We start from the raw sequence: 19261 nt of genomic DNA, 5'->3' as shown, positions 1-19261 counted from the left end.
TTTTTCATATCTCTGGATTTAGTGGCCTTTAATGAAAATTTCAAAACTGGTGTATACTTTGAAGTCCAAACTTTCAACACGAGCTGAAATAGAGACTCAGCGTGGCTGCAGCTTGTTTTTATGTCAGCTTAAATCAGTCATGTGATTTGGAGGTGCGCACACAGAGGGTTAATAACACTCACCTTCATTCCATTTCCAGACTGTAACAACCAAGCACCTGTGTGAAATCTTAAATGCCCATTGTGCTCTGGCACAATCATAGGCATCGGTTGCTACTGAAAACAAGAAATAACACCATGAGCTGAACCTGTTAATGGTGGTGGTGTGAAGCAGTGGGCAGCCACCAATGCAGCGCCCGGGGAGCAGTGTGTAGGGACGGTACCTTACTCAGGGGTACCTCAATGTAGCCGTTCAGTGGAGTCAAACCCCCGCCGGGGCCATTAAAATATTATACCACTAGGTGGCAGCGTTGACCATTTCCACAATTTAAGTGATGCTGAAGAAGTCTGCTCCACTTTGTTACAGTGTTTCACTCATGCAAACATAAAAACAGCTTTAATTTAGAATATTTTATTAAAATGCTCACTCATTCGGTCTATCACAGTAACAAAAGTGTCAGGGTTTTGTGAAATGTGCCGTGGTCAAATATTACAAACAGACGGTGCTACATTAGGCTGCGTGTTAACTGTGAAACATCCCCAGAACGTTTTACTAACAGCCGTTTACTCACTTTAAATCCATAAAATCAAATACAGATATATTAAAAAAAGAAGTGCAAGTGTTAGTAAACAGAACAAAAAAGAAACAAAGTTGAGAGATTTTATACAAAAGTGCAACAAGAACCGTTTCCTCTTATCGGTCAGACAGTTTTAAAGTGTTAATATGCACAAAACTTGTGTAAACATTCAGATATTTTGGTCAAGCGTCACGTTTAAAATCAAATATCGGATCAATTAATATATATGTATGCATACTTAATAGTTAGATTTGTACACGAATACGTCATTTATTACGTTTATTGTAAAAACTGGAGTAATTGTACCCAAATGCACAGGGACTGATTAAACTTTAGCAGCATTGTGGGCGCTCGTTGCCACAGGGAAAAATCTCCTGATTAGTCAAAATTATTTATTTATTCAAAATAAATGTGATATAAACAAACACACACAGCATCACGAGGCTCATTAAAAAAACCCAAACAAACTGGCAGCCCTCTTCAGCGGGTTAGTATTACTGGTACCCATCAGCCAGCGGTTTATTGCACAAGAGCAGCAGGGAACAGCGCCCCCTTGGCACAGACCACACTCGTCGATTGTGAAGCAGTCAGTGAATTCAAGGGCTGACGTGCAAACGCAGATTAAGAAAACCCGACTTCCCCGAAGAAATTCTGCATAGACTCTGAGAGATCGGTTCACAAAGACCCTCGGCTGACCTTTCTATGCAGGATCTCAGATTTAAGGTCATCAACAGTCACTTTTTTTGGTCAGAAACCTTTCAGCATCTCCACGGGCAAAAAACAAAAAAACAAAAAAACCCTTGATGCTGAAGTGCAGCGAGTCGCCCCAACCAGCGGGGTGTTGCTGCCACTACTGCGCCGCCGCAAACGTCACGTCCATCAGTAGCAGCCGTCTCGCCAGGTGCTGTCGCGGAGGGCACTGAAGGTGGACAAGCTCTTTGGAGGAGTCAGTAAACTGAGGGAACAGGAGGACGACTAAAGTCAGAGGACAGACAAAGACATGATGTTCCACAACAGGTAAATCTAACAGACATTCGCTGGAGCCACATGTCTCAGGAACCCCACCAGTGCGGTGTGGATGACGAGTAACACTCGGTGCTTTGCCTCATTTCAAACTTTTAGTGTGAGTCCAAATGAATCTAATACCATGTGCTCCAGGGAGAGTGCAGCAACATCAGTGTTTGATGAGAGTTGTTGCTTCAAATGAACAAATTACACAGTACTCTTTATTTTTAAAAAGTAATCCATTATTTTACACATTTACTGACTATAGTCCAATGAGGTAGGTTTGTGTTACTTCAGATTGCGCAAGCAAACACACACACACACACACACACACACACACACACACACACACCCCTTCTTTTTAAAGTTTACCTTCGTGCTGGTTGGGCCACCTTGCTGCGGGGGGTGGAGCTTGTGGTACCAACAAAGGAGGCAGGGCGGGGGAGGCTGCTGCGTGCAGTGTTTGAGGTGGTGGGTGTCCCTGCAGGTTTACTAAGCAAAGGGATCCCGCTGTTGGCCCCACCCCCCCCACTGCTGTTCAGATTAAGAGACTGGAGACTGATGGAGGTGGGCATGGAGGCGGAGCCCTTGATAGTGGGACTGACGTAGGCAGTGGCCTTCAGAGGTGGCCGTGACAATGAGGTGAAGTTCCCGACACTCTGGACTCTGTTTTGGAGTTGGCCTGGAGAGGGGACTGAAGACGAGAGGAGACAAACTGAAGTTAGTAAACTTACTTGGCTGGCGGCGCCTTCAAGGCGAATGAATTTTTGGGTGAGCTGTCCCTTTAATTAGAGAAGACAAGCAGCGTCTTACTGGAGGACTGCAGTCGAGCCAGTCCGCTGGACGAATCAAAGCTCTGGCTGTTACGAAGCAAAGAAGGGGAAGCACTGGGATTGGCTGGTATGGGCACACTGGGCATGCTGGGAGCTCTGACAAGGTTAGGCATGCTTCTCCGCAGCTTATCTAACACAGACAAAAACAGCCAACAGATTTAAGGCGTCCAGAGCTGCGCCAGGCCAGATTAATAAAGTTATCTGCAGAGTCTGCAAACAGAGAGGCTTCCAAACAAAAACACAGAGACAAATAGAAACCTTCAGATGCTGAACTATTTTTAAAGATGCCTCAAAGCAGCCTCTGATCTTCTTTATACTGCTAACAGTTTCCAGCCCCCCACAGTCAGATATACACTCCTAACTTGTAATCCCATCAAACTCTCGGAGTCTCCGCCTCAAAATGGAAACACATGCCAGCCCGAGAGCTTTAAGAGCAGTTGTACAAGAGGATTAGAAAGAGTTTATGAAGCAGGTAGAGCGTCAGCGAGGTCAGGACCGAGACACCGTCACAGTGTTAAAGGGGCGAGGTTCACAATTAGAAGAAAAAAATACTCAAATTAATGTTCAGAGATGATGTATGAGGTTAGATATACTGAACCATGTTATTGACTTACTCTCATATTCGGCTGGAGGCCATGATGAAGTTTTCCCCCCAAAACAACATGTCCAACGTCATACACGTACACAGCAATACACACAAATATCACACGCACAAAACATAAACACAGAGATAATTTATATTAGTACTCTTCAAAGCATTAATAGGTGCTGATTCTATCAAAAGATCATCAGTAGTTTTAATCCATGTCTGCTGATGGATGGAAATACCTTCTAGTGCCAGATTCTTAAAATCAGGCTTTGGTTCATCCTCATTAAAGGACTACACTCTGAGATTAAAGGTACAGTCAGGCTTTCAGCTTATTTAATAGACAAAAGAAAAGAAAAGAAAAGAAAAAGAGGTGATATACTCATAAATTTGGAGTAGCGTGTGTGTGTGTGTGTGTGTGTGTGAGAGAGATTTGTACATGTATATTCTCATAGACATTCATTTTTGATCTTGTTATAAGCTAATGTTAGGCTCGAGTGTCCTTAAAAGTCACTTACAATTTGATTACATTCTCACAACGTATTAGAGTTTAAGTGTCTGAGATCAAAAGTGTTAGATCCACTTTCATGAAAGTTTCACTAACACCAGCTATTCTTCTGGTCTCTCAGGAAGCAGAAGACCAGAAGAATGAGCTGAAAGGGAATCTGTTCCTTGATAATTCCGCACAACAGCCTTGTTTCTTTATTTAGATCGAGTTTCCCCCTTTCCTCACCTGAACCTGGTCTGAAGCACTGTTGCTCGGCTGCGCAGGTGCTGCCCACTCCCAGCCCAAGACCCTGAGACTGGGCTTGGAGCGCAGGTTGAACGGCGAACCCAGCGGAAGGGTACGGGGGGGTGGAGGGGGTGGAAGGAGGGGTGCACAGGGAACTGGTGCTTCTTCGCCAGTCTCGGATGCTGGAGAAAGTGTGGGAGTGGGGCAGGCGGGTGAGGCGTGGCTGTGGTGGCGGCAGGAGACCGTAGTCTTCGTCGTCCTCCTCGTCTTCCTCCTCCAGGTCGGGACCGGCGCTGAGCTGGCTGAGCTGGAAGGTCAAGCTCTGGCTGCGGCGGTTGGCCAGGACGGATGAGGTGCTGGCGAGGTCCTGCCTTAGACCTGGGGGAGCGAGATATGAGGACCAGCGTGCAAAACACCCACCACACACGCACACGCACACACACAGTCATCACCTCCTGGGGTTAATGAAGCTGAAGTAGCGATGGGCTCTGAGATCTGGTGCCATATGTTAAATTATTATGACGGGGGGGGGGGGGGGGGGGGGGGACAGTAGGGATAGACAGACGGACAGCAGGAGAAGTGAGTTGGCTCAAATGACACAGATAACCATAAAAAAGTGACCAAACAGCCAGAATGATTTCTACTGTCCTGAAATCATTTCAGAAACATCTCTTTCTGTATAAAGATTCAGATTTATAGTGCATTTTAAGCACTCTGGCAGGCGGAGCAAACAACTAACCAACAGTCTACAACTCAAATCAAAAATCAGGAAGTGCAGTCAGGGTGCAGACGGAGGTCCTGCTACTTACTCTCCTCCTGCAGCCGGGCCATAACCTGGACATCAGTGAGGTCCTGCAGCTTGTATCCCAGAGCAATGGAGTCATCCTCTGCCTCAGATGCTCCCAGGTCGCTGTCCATGGACGACTGCGGGCTGAGGGTGGAGCGCCGCAGGCTGCGACCTTCAAGTAAAAACAAGACCCAAGAAGTCAGACTTTCCTCTCCGATGTCTCACTTCATGCTGCACAGTTAAACAAATGAGGCAGGACTGCTCCGATGAGAGAAGTACCCTTCAATCTTCAGAGTGTCCTCCACATAAAGATGAGGGGTCCGGACTAATGGAGGGCGATGCTCGGCTCACAGAATTAGAGCCCATTAGGCAGCAGTGAGGCAGAAATATTAAGCCCGAGGTTACAAAAACCTCTTCACAGTTAACGATCTGCCTGATATCTGCTCCCTGCGACTGCTCTATAAAGTAATCCCTTCCATCAGTGCCATTATTCTAATTACTTTAGTCTTATTTGACTCACACAGGCCAGGATTTCTGCACCTTTACAAGCTTCTTTAACGCGGGCCGTCTCTGAATCTTTGAAATTAACTCCTACCAATCAAGAAAGGAACATTAAAAATGTCTGTGGGTTGTGCTGAGTGACACAGGTTTCTCTGGATAGACAAGTGAGACTTTTGAGATCAGCACAAATGACATTTCCTTCACTTCCACTTTGGGCACAAGCTCAGGTAGGTCAACGGTCAGCTTCTTCAGGTAAAACAAATCCCATAATAGGTTTTTTTTCCCTCCTTCAGGTCGATGAGTTTGTCATATTTTCTTGTGTGAAGTAATTTGTAACATGCCTTCAGGGAAGCACTCTATAAATAAAGCCTCATTAAAACTATCGCAGTGAAGTTTTAGAATATTGTTGCTGTGCAGTTTAGATCAGAGGTGCTTTTAATAAAAGGCCAGGGCTAAGTGGTTGTTCCTTCAGTGGGTAGAGTACACACCAAACGGGCTGCACCACCTACAGGAGCTGTTTGGTCATAGAAATGAGGCCATGAAGCTCCTGTCACACAGCTTTAGTGCTGATGTTAATGCCAGAGGAGGTTTGGAGCTCCGCAGTTACAAGTCAGCAATCAGTTCCCCGATCTGCAACTTTATGTGGTTCTGCTGTGGTTTCTAAAAGCTTCCTCTTAGCAATACCAAAACTTACAGCTGATGGTGGAATTTCTCCATGAAACTGTACAATGAGGAGAACACACCTGTTGAGAATAAGACACATTTCTGTTCTAAGGCCTTTAAAATTATTTTTCAGACTCATCTACTCTTAAACAGTCGTTCACACCGATCACAAAATTTCGTAGGAGGAATTTTTTGGCATTCATTTTTTGAATCAATCTCGATTTTTGAGACTTTTCACATGCGAATAAACAGATATGATCAATCGGATCATTGCATTTGTGGTCGTAGCTCCAAAACGTGCACCGGTACCAACTACACAATGAGATGGAAACAGCAGACGTTGCTCCGGGGTTAATCGGCTCTCTCAAATCGTTTCCCCAACATCTAGACCCAACTCTCCCAACAACAGTTCAAAATGCCTCACTGACATCCTGAAATAAGTACTAAAGCAGCTGTGATACAACTTCAGCTCCCGGATCAAACCATTAAAGCGTCCCTGCTGTCGCCTGCTCATGAGAACCGGATGAACCCACAATCTCAGTTTCTTCCTTTTCTTGTTTAGAAACATCAGGACCAGCTCAATCTCACTTCACCATGACTCATGCAATGCAGAGCTTTTGGTGCATTTAAACGTTATGAGACACTTGCATATGAAAAATTGGGAATTTCGCATCGTTTTTCTAAATGCTTTCAGTGTGTAAAAGCCTTCACACATTCTTGGAGCCGTTTTAGATTTATAGTGTACATATTATGTATTAATACAATCTGTGCTACTCTCTTACACATCAGTCTTTTCATTTCCCTTGTTTTCACTGTTTATGTAAAACTGCTGCAGTCTCACAATATAAGGTTCTCACTACGCAACTGTGGCACTTTATCCATCTTGATTATTTGTTGTTGACTATTTTTATTCCTTATCCTGCTGCTGTAATATTAATAATTTCCCTTGTGGGACCAATAAAGCATCTAACTATCACATTTAGTGCTTCAGCTGCCATAGTGTGTTTAACCTTTTCATATTTTTCCAGTATTGTAGCTTTATCCAAGCTTTCATCGGTAAGACGCTGCCAATCGTGCCTCTTTCTTGAAAGCGTGCTTATAGATAAATGAACAAACCCTGGGTTGACTGAGCCCAGCACAGAGCCCATTTGACAGCCCCGAACACATTGGTGGCACAGAGGAGGGCAGGGAGGTTCCCGTTTAGGAGAGCACGAGAAAAAGGCTCATTAAAGCCAGTGTCATGGAAATAAGCTTTGGGCAAACACCCACCACCACTACTTAGACCCCCCAGCAGTTATTTCTGAGCTACATTGCTCAGGATGTGAGCTCGCTCCCTTCAGGGCTGAGCAGTTTTATTCCCTGCAGCTTCGCCCTCTCCTGTGTCTGGAACGTCGTTTTTTCCATTGCTAATAATGCACTTGAATCCACTTTGCCTTCAAACAGGATTCATGTGCAGCAGTGAAATGTAGTCTTATAACGAGCAACAAGCAGGGCAGAGGAAAAAAAAAAAAAAGGCTGCGATGAAAATATATTCTTCAATTTCAACTTCCTACAGGAGGGAATGTTTGGAATAATGTATAAAAAGCTTGAGCATGACCCAGTTTTTTCCTCCCCCGGCACATTCGTATTCTGGTTACAATACGTATTAAATTTTTAATGTTTGTAAGGAATCAACATGTTCTTTTAAGAAGAGCAGCAAAGGAAGGCTTACTTCGGGTGAGCGGGTGAGGGAGGAAGGTGGGAGTCCTCTCAGCTACGGGGGAGAGCTCCTTCCCGATGGGACTGAGAGTCCGATGGAGGAGAGGGTGGAGCGGGGAGGAGAGGGAAGGAACTGAGGCACAGAGGGAGGGGAAGCCAGTTTTGGGAGAAAAAGATGTGACAGACAGCTGATTCATGAGTGAAAGTTGCACTGATGTTCAATTCTGGACAGTACTCGAGGAAATTTAAGTCCCAGGCCAGCTGATTATGATGCTTTGAAAAAAGATAAAACATTGGTACCGTGTCTTTCAGACGGCTGAGGAGTGGAGCAGGGCTTGGTTGGAGGGGAAGCACTGATAGGAGACACTCCAGCAACTCGACTCAGAGGAGGACCGGGAGAGGAGGAAGGAGAGGGGCTGGACAGGGAGCTACGCCACCTGGAGACTGAAGGAGGGAGAAAACAAGCACAGAGTTAGCATATGTTTAATACAAACTGTTACGTTTCCCTGTCAGACATGACACACCAACTAAAAGCTGTGGGCGGATAAAGAAACAAAAGAAAGTCCCACCCACACACCCACACACCCACACACACCCACACAGGACAGTGTGTTTATAAGATTTCTGCTCTTTTCAGCATAATTATTGGAATTTGTGAATATTCAGGAGTGCACAACAGAGCAAGTGTGCTTATCTAGAAGTCTAAGGGGAAAGTGGCCCAACTGCTCACTTTATTTACTTAGTAAATTTACATTTATAGTCTTAAACATTGGTTTCAAGTCTAATTTAATACAAGATCAGGTTTACTTTATAAATGTTAGTCCAATATAGAGAAATTAATGATAAAAAGCAGAGTATTTAGTAGTGGATACTCTGGTAATAATGACTTAAGGAGTGACTACCTCTTGATAAACAAGCCACCTCCATGTGAGTACATCGACCCATCTAACAAAAACTACCCCCCCCCCCCCCCACCCCAAAAAGAAAATAAATTATATTTTTATTTATTATACTTTTATATACAAACTATGGTTTCACATTAAGTGTGCATTATCCCAAAGGATGAAGTAGTTTTTAGTACATGCACCATTCATGCTTTCAGTGCAGGGGTGTCAAGTCAAACATCTGGTCCAGGGGACAGAACTGGGCCACCAAACTGACCCAGTGGACAGCTTTAGAAAATGTGACACTTGGAAAGTACAAGGATACTTGCACAAAATATTGTACTTGTCAAAAGTACAATATGTCAAAAGACTTCACCCAAGGAATGGCATACCACACCAAAGTAGGTAGAAATGTAGGCGTTCTTTACCATTAGTATTCCAACACCCAACTTTGGAGACAAAGTTAGAGAGGCAAGGCTGGAATTTATTGGACAAAGGGTGTTAAATATGGAAGAAGGGAAAGAGTTTTCATGCTATGAGGGAAACAACTGGCAGGTAGACATGTTTATCGATGAGGCAATGCTGTAACTTCATTGGTCCAGCGCACATAAAATCAAATTGGGCTGGATGGTGCCCACAATGTAAAATTAGTCTGACACCACTGATCAGTGGAAGTTACTGAGCTGACACACTCATTTATTTAAATAAAAACATTCCCATATTACATGAATGATGGGAAGATCAAACATGTTGCTAGACTGTTCAGGACCATGTAGCAAAGGCCAATACTGAGAATATGCAGCAGCTTGTTAGAATTAATACACATTAACATTTGATTTCACTCACTTCCGTCGATAGTTCATATTTTGGTTCTGTCTCTATATAAAAGTGAAGTTCCATCATACAGCTCCAACTGCCCAATAATATTTTAGTAAAAATCTTTTGGAGAATCTCTTTGACTAATTTCAGATAAACACATTTGCTTTTATTTGCAGTGCAAATTTTACATCAATCTTGTATAAAATGAAAAAGATTTCCTAACATACAAAAACATTTTTATTTTGAACAGATCATATTTCATTAATATAGGGATATACACATCCGTTATTTGGAACAGATATCTGAACTTTTCTGCCAATAAGTGCTGATTTAATCATTTTTGCCAGTGTTAGCTGCCGTAAGCCTCTTTTAGCCGGCGTTAACCTCCGTTAGCGAAACCTTGAGGGTAGCTCTAGCATTGTTAGACTTACCACACATCTGTCAGACTATGATGTGAGAATGAAGTCAGACTCTTTGTCAGATAAAAAGTTTTCAGGTCACTTGACCTTATCATTAGCTGGTGACTCTTTGAGACACTTTTTCGCTGCTTTTGCAAATAAGGAACCCTTCTCAGATGACAGTACTTTATCATATCTCAACTCTGAAGCTGCAGAAATGAATTAAAATTTGTCTATGACTTCTCTTCTCGTATGTGGCCGGTCTCTAGCTACATACATAAAACAAGACTGAACAGTGTGTTCAAGGTGGCGGGCCAATATGACAAACCTGCACCTACGTATTTTTAACAGATTAATTCTAAGTTTGAGAACACAGTTTGTTGGAATACATAATTATGCACTTATAAATATATATTTATGAGCATAATATTATTGTTTTTCTGTTAAAAATGACTGACTGTAACATTTTAAGCTCAGAGTCGGGTAGACGTAGAAACTAGAAGGACATCACTGAGAAGCTTTTATTTCACTTACAGTAACGACTTGTTGCCAACTCGATTAATGTCCTTTTACTCCACCTGTGCCTCGATAGCGCTACATCAATGAGTGCAGGAGTGGGAATAAAGGACAAACTAGAGTGTAAATGAGCCGTAGTCCTCATTTCCTCACAATGAATTGGTACTTCACACCAGCAAGCATCCAAAATGAAACATGTTAACATTTTTGGGTGTAATGTCTCTTTAAATGCCATCAGTGAATATTCTATGGGACTTAAAAAAAAGGGAAAAAAAAAATCACCATCAGTTCGACTCTTTTGTTCTTTACAGCTCAAAATCAGAGATAAAAAGACAATAACCACACAAAGCCAGACATCACAGACGTCTTTGTGCACGAGGGCAGCGCCGTGCAGCCGCTACCTCACCAGCGGTGTCTGTCACCGACTGCTCTATTCAGAAGCTCAGCGCCGAGGACAAAGCAGGATTCAACACAACAGAGACGCTCACACAATGCAGCTGTACCTGGTGCTGTGCGCCTCTCACACAAATACTATTCATAGAAAGAAGAAACATGACAGCTTTGAGACACACACACACACACACACACACTTTTGGAATCAGAGGTGAATAAAAGAAAATACTGCTTGTATTATTTAAAAGGTGTGCGAGTAAGGCTGGTGTCCGCACAGAGATGGGAGGGAAATCTTTCTCTCCTTTACCTGTCAATGTGAATATAAAAGCATTTAGCTACGAACCTTTCATGTACACCGTTGCTATGGCAACAGCTCTTCATTTCATCACGGCAAACCTCGGGTGGGGGAGAGAGAGCTAGTGGGCCAAGTTGGTGGGAGGATTCCTCTGCAGAGGATGGTTAGTGTGTCGAGTGGAGGTTTAACTGCTTCTGATGCAACAAGGTGCACAGCCGAGGCAACTTCAGAGGATGCAGCCGAGTCAGGGAGTCGAACTCTGTGACCCAAATACTGAGACTGCAACGGAGGCTAGTTTAAAGCACATGGAAGGTTAGCATGTGATCAGCAATGCAGAGGTGACACTCCAGCACAGTGATCACAGCAGCTGCAATATTCCTTAAGATTTGTTTGTCAGCACTCGCACTCAGCCCATCTAAAACAAGCCTGAGTTACCGTAGAAATGTGTCTAACTGGCAACATGGCTCTCAGGAAGTAACTTGCTACAAACCAAGTGTGGCCGAAAAGATATGCTGTAATGAAATTCACAAGTATCGAGTTCTGGCTGCTACACCAAGACTTGAACAGAGTAGCTTTGCATGAGTCACAGTTCAAAATAATCCTCATTTTATCTGATTCTAGGCCTTTAGATCATCCTCTCTGAAACAAGACAAGAGGTTAGCTCTTCCTCGCACAAGATTAAAAGCAGGTGGCTTCTGTGCCTGAGATGACCAATTCATGATGTTTCCTACTGATGTCATCATAAAGATGAGGAAAATGAAGAAAATCTAACAGAGGGAGGGGCTATTTGATCTTGATTAAACCACAATTTGTTCTGTTAGATGCTCAGAATAACCCAAACTTCAAAGTGACATCTGGTTTCCGACCGGTTGTATTCCTGTATCAAAGCCACGCTGCCGAGCACCATGTCATTTTACAGTTAAATTGTCATCCTGCAGCAACTACGTCACTATTTGTGGAGGACTTCCTGTTTCAGATTTGTGAGTTGGGCTGGTCTCTGAATTCAAGTCGTGAATGTGAATTTCCATGCATTCAGATTTGTAATTTTTGCCAGTTTAGTGCAATTAATCACTGTATAGCAACAATGAGGTCAAGTTGTCATGCAGTTCCCAACCCTTATCGACCTCTTGTTGTTGTTTTATGGCCGTCTTGACACGCCAATGTTGCTTTGAAGACGGCAGCTGACTACGAGTGGTTTCAGACATGGTCCCCGTCTTCAAAATGACCATTTCAAAAGGCAACACGATCACAAGTTCAGTGCAGTAGCACAGTAGCAACAACTTTGTCTCCCACGACCGGTTTCCTTTGTGTGACTGTAGCATCAGGATATGTCAGACTTTGAATGTGAAGTCGTAGCTTACTTGATTGTGCGTTATAGTCATATCAAACATGGCCACCTAGAGACTGGCACCATAAATTCAGCAGGAAAAGTGCTTAGCAACCAGACAGCTGGGCCCTCTTTTGCAACCATGTGTTGATCCTGGCTGGTCACTAGAAAGAAAACAGATTCAAGGCACTTTTCAATAGCACCAAACATGAGCACCAATTATTTGCCTTGGCAAACCTAAACTTTGACTTAATGATGGCATGATACCATTAGAGACTTGCTGAAACTGCATAAGGAGGCGGGGGATGCTTTTGCACAAAGAACAGGCATACATGCAGGCTTTAAATCTTGCCTCCTTTCTTTATTAATTGATTTAATCAAAAACATTACTGTCACAGTGAATTTTTGGATTGCGTTGGTGAATCTCCACTCTGCGCATCTAACAAGATTAAATTCAATGTTGCTCTTTCTGCAAGCTTTGCGGTTACAGTGTGAAGATTAGCCTTTCTACACCAACAGCCGGCCCTTGATGGAAGCAAAATTGCAGTGTAAGTGAAGTATTTCTTTGACTTTAACACTGCACATAATTACTTGATTCCTAAGTATGTGGAGGCTGAGCGGGATCGTATGCAGACGAGCGCGCCCACGCAGGTGAGTGGAGCTCCATCTCGCCTCATTAAAGGCTGCCTGTTCAGCTGAGGCCGTGGGAGCTGTCGCCTCCACTCACACTTCACAAGCAGCCCCATCTTGCGCACGCACACACACACACACACACACACACACACACACACACAAAACTACAAAGAGACCCATCGATTTGATGAGGACTCTGATAAGCACACAGACATCAGGACTGATGATCCTGATCTGCTTTTTCCAGGTCACCTGTCGATAAACTCCAAACACGAAATCCATTTTTACAGACCCATGAGGTAACCATGACAACACTAAGCCAAGCGGCGGCCTCACCACTGCCATCGATCCACTGGTCTGCTCCTTGCTTTAACCTGCTGGTATATTTACACCAACTTCCTGTTTTACTTGCTCAGATCTTTTCCGGTTGCTCAGTATCGCTAAGCGACGGCTGTAATTATGACAGACATGCAGGTCAGCTGACCTGGGCCTGATCTGCCTAAGAAGTGCCGACGGACTGCTGAGCCCTGCAGTGCATGGATGAAGGTGAGCCGACCTCAGACTGATCACCGTGACCACAGAGTACTTAGGAAGCATTACTGAGGTGACTGCTTATCTTACTGGCTTTAAAAAGTGGATCATTTAAAAAGAGCGCTAGTGACTGTGCTGCCAGCTGTTTCCATTCATCTCCAGACCTGCTGAGATTTCACCTCTCACAGGAAATGTCTCCTGCTTCTTAAGCTGATTAAACAAATGCAGTGTCACGTTACACTTGTGCTCTAGCACATTACTGCTGCGTCTTTGCATATCAGTCCAAACACCTCCCGTCTGACCATCACAGGTTTATCTGAACAACTTTGAGGGGTGAGATACATTTTTTAAACAGGATTTAGGTAAAAATGTCATGCCCCTGCCTTCATATTGGTAAAAAAGGGGATCACCATGATAAATTCTGGAAAACACTTTAGTGCACCAACCTTCGTTTCTTTATATATTGCTTACAAAGAGCCAGACGTTGTCATTTTCTAAAGAGTCACCAGTTCTAGAGGTTTTCTAAAGTGTTTCTTTGGACAATAGCTGCTTTTTCACACATTTTCAGTCCAGTCCTTCAGACAACAACATTTCTTTTCTTGAATCTATGAAAAATATCTGGAACTTCAGTGGATCGTTTGAGACCATTTCTGATGAGACTTCAGTGAACAAACATCTCAGTGCATTCCTATTTTATTGTACTTTTACCTTAGAGTACTTTATTTTTCTATTGTCCCTTATTTTTGTGTTCAATGTAAAGCACTTTTGTCACCTATAGTTGTTTAGTATTTGCTATACAAATAAAGTTGAAATTTCGTTGTCCAAACTCTGTTTCTGCCTTAAATACTGTATTTACATGTTTCAATATAATCACTGCACCCATTTCTTATTTTACTAGCAAGATAAACAAATGAGTGGTAGCTCTTTTCTTGCTAATGGCTCCTCCAAAATAAATGGCACAGAGAAAATAGCTACACAAATATCAACAACTTTTGTGGGGCCGTTAGTTCGACTTTAATGCATGCAATGTTGGACTGAGCAAACTGTTCCGTCCACAAACAGTAAACCACCACTGAGAACACAACTTCTCTCATACACGATCCAAGACATGAAGATCAAGAAACAAGCTGCTCAAGCTGAGTAAGTTGAGAAGCCGAACAAGCAGCTGTCAATCTTGATTTTCAACAGGTAACAAAAGCAGAGATGAACAAGCTCATATTTTCTGCCTGTACTGGTTCATACGGCACAATCACCAAAACAGAGTGTGACGTTTTTCCTTCTCCTCCACCCCACGCAGTTTGCTGGCAGCTTTGTGCTAATTTCAAACAGGCAACTAAAACAAAGACCTTCTGTATGCATTTCATTTTAAAGAGATATTGGAGCAGACGAAGTTTGGCGTCATATTGTCAGAGCAATCGCACAGGTGACGTTTTGACATAAAAGGAACCTAATTAATAACCTTCTAAATACAATAGCACAAAATTTCTTGTAACACAACACCGCTCAATACAAACTCAGAAAATGGCCACAAGAGCAGGAAGAACAGTTTCAGCTGGAAAAACTAAAAATTAACATTGTAAAATAATACTAACAACAAAAACAACAAATTAATAAAAATAAATGGAGTGCAATTACACTTTTCTTATGCTGACATGCCGAGGCCCCAGCTGCCCACAGATGTGCTGACGTATCTAAAGTAAAGAGTCTTTACTTATTCATTACTGAATGAATTATTACACATTGCTCAAGTAAATGAGAAGCTGGGCTGTTTTTTTTTTTTTTTAAGGGAGGGCTTTTCTATTAATTTCTATGTCTGCATTTGTATTCTTAGTACAGCTTTGCATGATTCACAGTATCAAAATAATCCTCTTATCTCATTATGTCCTTAAAGCTAGCTTTCTTCTGGTTGGATGGTTCTCACAAACAGAAGCTTTTGACAGCGAGTGGGTGGGGCTTGTACCTGCTCAGTATTATCATACTGGTGTGAAAAAATAAATGATTCAAATGTGTCTGCATGTCATTTTGAAACTCATGCTCAAACGCTGACACAGTTTTAAGGAATTCATCCACACTGAACAAAAACCAGTGTTGACAAATTAATCTGCTGAACCCAGGGACTCATCTCATCAGTAATACACTATACTGCCAAAAGTATTCACTCATCCATACAAACTATTGAATTCAAGTGTTCCAATCACTTTAGTGGTCACAGGTGTATAAAAATCAAGCAGCTAGCCTGCTTGTACAAGCAAGCTCCATAAAGACACAGAGGAGAGAATTTGGTGTAGAAGAACTTGACTGGCCTGCACAGAGTCCTGACCTCAACTCGACAGAACACCTTTGGGATTAATTCGATTGCAATCTGTGAACCAGGCCTTCATCCGACTGTACTTCTGGAAGAATGTTCAAAAATTCCCATAAACGCTCCTGAACCTCAGTTGAAGCTGTTGTGTCTGCAAAGGGCTGACATCATATCAAACCCTAAGAATGGGAGGTCACTTAAGTTCAGATGTGTGTGAAGGCAGATGAGTGAATACTTTTTGCAGTGTAGTGTATTTGTGCTCAACACATTTCTTTCTAACAAGCCAGCAGCTGTGCTGTGTGCAAGATCTGTACGAACTAACACCAACACTTCCTCCTGGCCAACATTTGTGTTGTGAGAGACAGTAGGGGCGTGTGAGGTAGCGAGCGCTCTTGTTTTTGGCAAGACACTAAAAGCTGTGTACATCAGTTTTAAAATAGCCTGGAGGCGAGCGGCACCCTGCAAACTAATCCGCTGCCTCAGCCTTTGGTTTTAGCGTGCACTGAACAACAGAACTGCGGGGACTTCAAGCTCTGAAATGCTCCCAAGATAAAGATGCATTTTATTAAGAGAAACCGTCTTGAGAAACACCCACAGGCTGAACTCCAAGTTAATGAGGAAGAAACTCCCACTCTTCACTCATCTACTCAGAGAAATATCAGACTTGATCATCTTTCTTGCAGCAGTAGCTACAGCAGTGCTCCCAGCAGCAACTTAATCATGTGGCTTGTGTCCTCTTTTGCACCATTGACCTGCACAGCCAGGTGTGTGCAATCCAACCTCCCTTTGGGGGGGGGGGCAGTCAGAGTCGTTTTCTCTACACACAAATTACAAACAAACCAGTTGACTCGCACCTTGCTCTAGCCGGAGGGACAGCGACCTTCTGGCGGCCTCCACCTCCGATTTGGGGCTGTCCAGAGCCTGCCGGCACCACTGCAGCGGTGTGAGGGCGTCGCTCGTGGTCTCCGACCTGCGGTCCTTTGATGACACATATAACCTGGAAAGAGAAGCAAGAGTGAACTAGACTTCTACAACTTCTATGAGCTCTGATAGGAGACTCTGGCCAATCCCAGATCTTTTCAAACATGATCAGGGGAGCAGTTTAAGAGACTACAAAGAGCTGGACAGTGTGTACACTGTGGTGGGGACAAATCTGGGAAAGCCAAACTCAAAGGTCAACAAAGACTTACTCTGTAGTAAGGTGCTTGAATGCTCATTCATTCTGAAAGCCAACTGGAGCTTTACTTATTTAGCCTATAAACCAAGTAGTCCATCCTAATGTTTCAGGGCGTAGAGATGATGTTACTGCCCAACAAACAGTTCAAAACCAAAGAGTGTGTTTGTGTAACTCTGAGAAAAGCAGTAAAAGCTCACATTTGAGATGGCAAAACAAGAAAACACAAATTACTGCCACTGTTTTGCCCAAGTTTGTGCTTGAAAGACATCTAAAACCAGTACTTAACAATGCCCACATGAGAATTTCCTCCTTTTCTGTCATAAGAAGCTGTGGTCAGGCATTTACATACACAGGCCTGTTAACTTGTTACCCATCATGATCGATTACACCTGGTAGTGTCTCTTTGCGACTATTAAAATATATAGACAAATATTACTCTTAATGCCATCTTCCTCTTTTAAAACTTCTCCTGTTTCATGTCAACATCCTCCTCACTACATATCTAGCCTTAATCACGTGCCTATTCTTTTAACTCAACTCTTAGCTGTTGAATACAGATAACCAACTCAATCTGGATAATTCAGTGCTGTGACATACATATATAATCTCTCAGCACACAGTCCCTGACAGATCGCACTCCAGACTCCATCGTTCCTTTTGCGCCACCAACTCGTTTCCTCCTGAGTCAGAGAAATCTGTCTCCCACTCAGTTTGAAGGTGGTGTCAAGCCTTTTTAGAAGCAAGGAAGAGGCTCAAACAGAGTGGATCAGATTATTCTGACAGCCCGGATGCTGCTGCTCTGTGGGCAACATGGAAGAAGCTGAATTATAGATTAAAACCCCGGCTGACATCAGGTGAGAGTGTGACCTGAAGGGGACTGAGTGCACACCCACACATGGAGATCTGTCATATTCATATCTATCTATCTATCGCTACAAGTGAAAAAAATGACCACTTGTATTAGTTAAATGCAGCCCTGGGTCACTTCCTGTTTATGAGTTTGCACAACACCTCACAAGCTGTGACAAAAATCAGCAAAAAATTTCACTTCCTTAATTTGATTTAGTCCTCTCTGCAGCCACTCCACAGCAAAACACAAGAAGTGTTTCCCTGAAGCTTTAAAGGCAAGTGGCAGCACATAAGTAGGGCCTGATTAACTTCAAGGTGTGTGTGGCTTTGTTGGGGCACTGCAGAGGGCTGGAGCAGCTGAAAACAAAGCTTTAAAATCCCACATTTCAGTTAGAAATCACATACTACATGACTGAGCAACATATGGTTGGAAATGCAGTGTGCACTTACCAGGTTTCATCAGACTCCTCTGAGCAGCTCAGGGAATTCAAATCCAGAAGTTCCAGCTCGTCCAGAACCGACGGCTCGGATGCATCCTCCTCCTCCTCGTCGTCCTCCTCCCTCGCAGCAGCAGCCGCTCCATCCCTGCCGCTGTGCGGGTGGAAATAGTCGAAAGGCTCCTCGGGGGCGGAGAACGAGCCCAAGGACGAGTGGCACAGCAGGGTGGGCAGCGGGCTGGGGAGGCAGTATCCGCCGGCGCCGGCTCGGGTGCGCAGCTGCTCGTTCTGCCGCTCCAGTTTGCGCACCAGCTCCTGCAGCTTCTTCACCTCCAGCTCGGCGTTCAGGGTGTTGCTGTTGCAGTCCACCTCCGTCATGATCGCGGGGTTCAGCACGGCCGCCTCCATTGGAGCAAAGAAAAGCACACGAAAAGACCACAATACCAGCCACCTTCACCTCTACCTCCACCTTAAACCACAAATGGAGGACAGGTAGGGCCAAGCTGCTGCTGCTGCGCCCTCAGACTGCTTTCTGTATTCGGCAGCGGTAGTAATCTGTCTAGTACGCCTGTCTGGACGTTCACCCAATGGGAGACTACATAACTCCCCCCCTCCCTCCGACACATTTACACACGTACCCCTCCCTCTGTTCCTCTCCCGGCACTGATTACAGGTAGATGGTGCACCTGTCAGTCTAAAATGTGGGCTAATGTCCAACACACCTAACCGTAAACATATGACATTTATTTTTTTCATGCTGTAACACATTTCTATATTCTGCTTCACTCAATGCAAACACACTGCCTCAGTTAATATTTACTTATAAGCTTTTAACTAATTAATGATGTTATTTTATAATGAGATGAAGTTATAATTAGCAACAGACGGTCACACATGGCAGGCATTTGTGAAACTTTGGCGACATCTAGTGGTTGAAGTGAGGGATATATCAAATTAAATATATATTATTTAATAACAGAAATAAAACAGAAAAAAAGCCTACGTTCGTCCGGTTCTGCCTTTGACCTTTATCGGCAATATGTCGATAAAGCAATATGTTTTTTCACTCTAGAGACTAAACTATTGATAAACTATCGAATTCGTCAATTTATTTATTAATAAAAAAAACGTTACTTAGTAGAAATCACCACAGTCACC

The 19261-nt window shown here is 43.5% G+C and overlaps 1 protein-coding gene across 1 annotated transcript; it reads right to left on the bottom strand.

Annotated features, from left to right (window-relative positions):
• Window positions 1-585: 585 nt before the first annotated feature.
• On the bottom strand, window positions 586-18629 carry LOC146641974 (SLAIN motif-containing protein 1-like). The gene is made up of 10 exons (XM_085398270.1): window positions 18117-18629; window positions 16495-16637; window positions 7843-7986; window positions 7556-7675; window positions 4703-4852; window positions 3894-4271; window positions 3189-3200; window positions 2555-2704; window positions 2114-2435; window positions 586-1691 (listed from the first exon to the last, which is right to left on the bottom strand). Exons 1-10 carry the CDS (start codon window positions 18509-18511, stop codon window positions 1616-1618), a joined length of 1890 nt encoding a protein of 629 aa, XP_085254396.1. The 5' UTR covers window positions 18512-18629; the 3' UTR covers window positions 586-1615.
• Between the last annotated feature and the right edge of the window lie 632 nt (window positions 18630-19261).

Source organism: Rhamphochromis longiceps, linkage group LG23 (assembly GCF_057381845.1).
Source record: "Rhamphochromis longiceps isolate RC_006_pf linkage group LG23, R_longiceps_female_GT1.1, whole genome shotgun sequence".
NCBI classification, from domain to species: domain Eukaryota; kingdom Metazoa; phylum Chordata; class Actinopteri; order Cichliformes; family Cichlidae; genus Rhamphochromis; species Rhamphochromis longiceps.
Note: the sequence above shows the minus strand (reverse complement) of the source record. Positions and strands in the feature narration are given on the sequence as shown.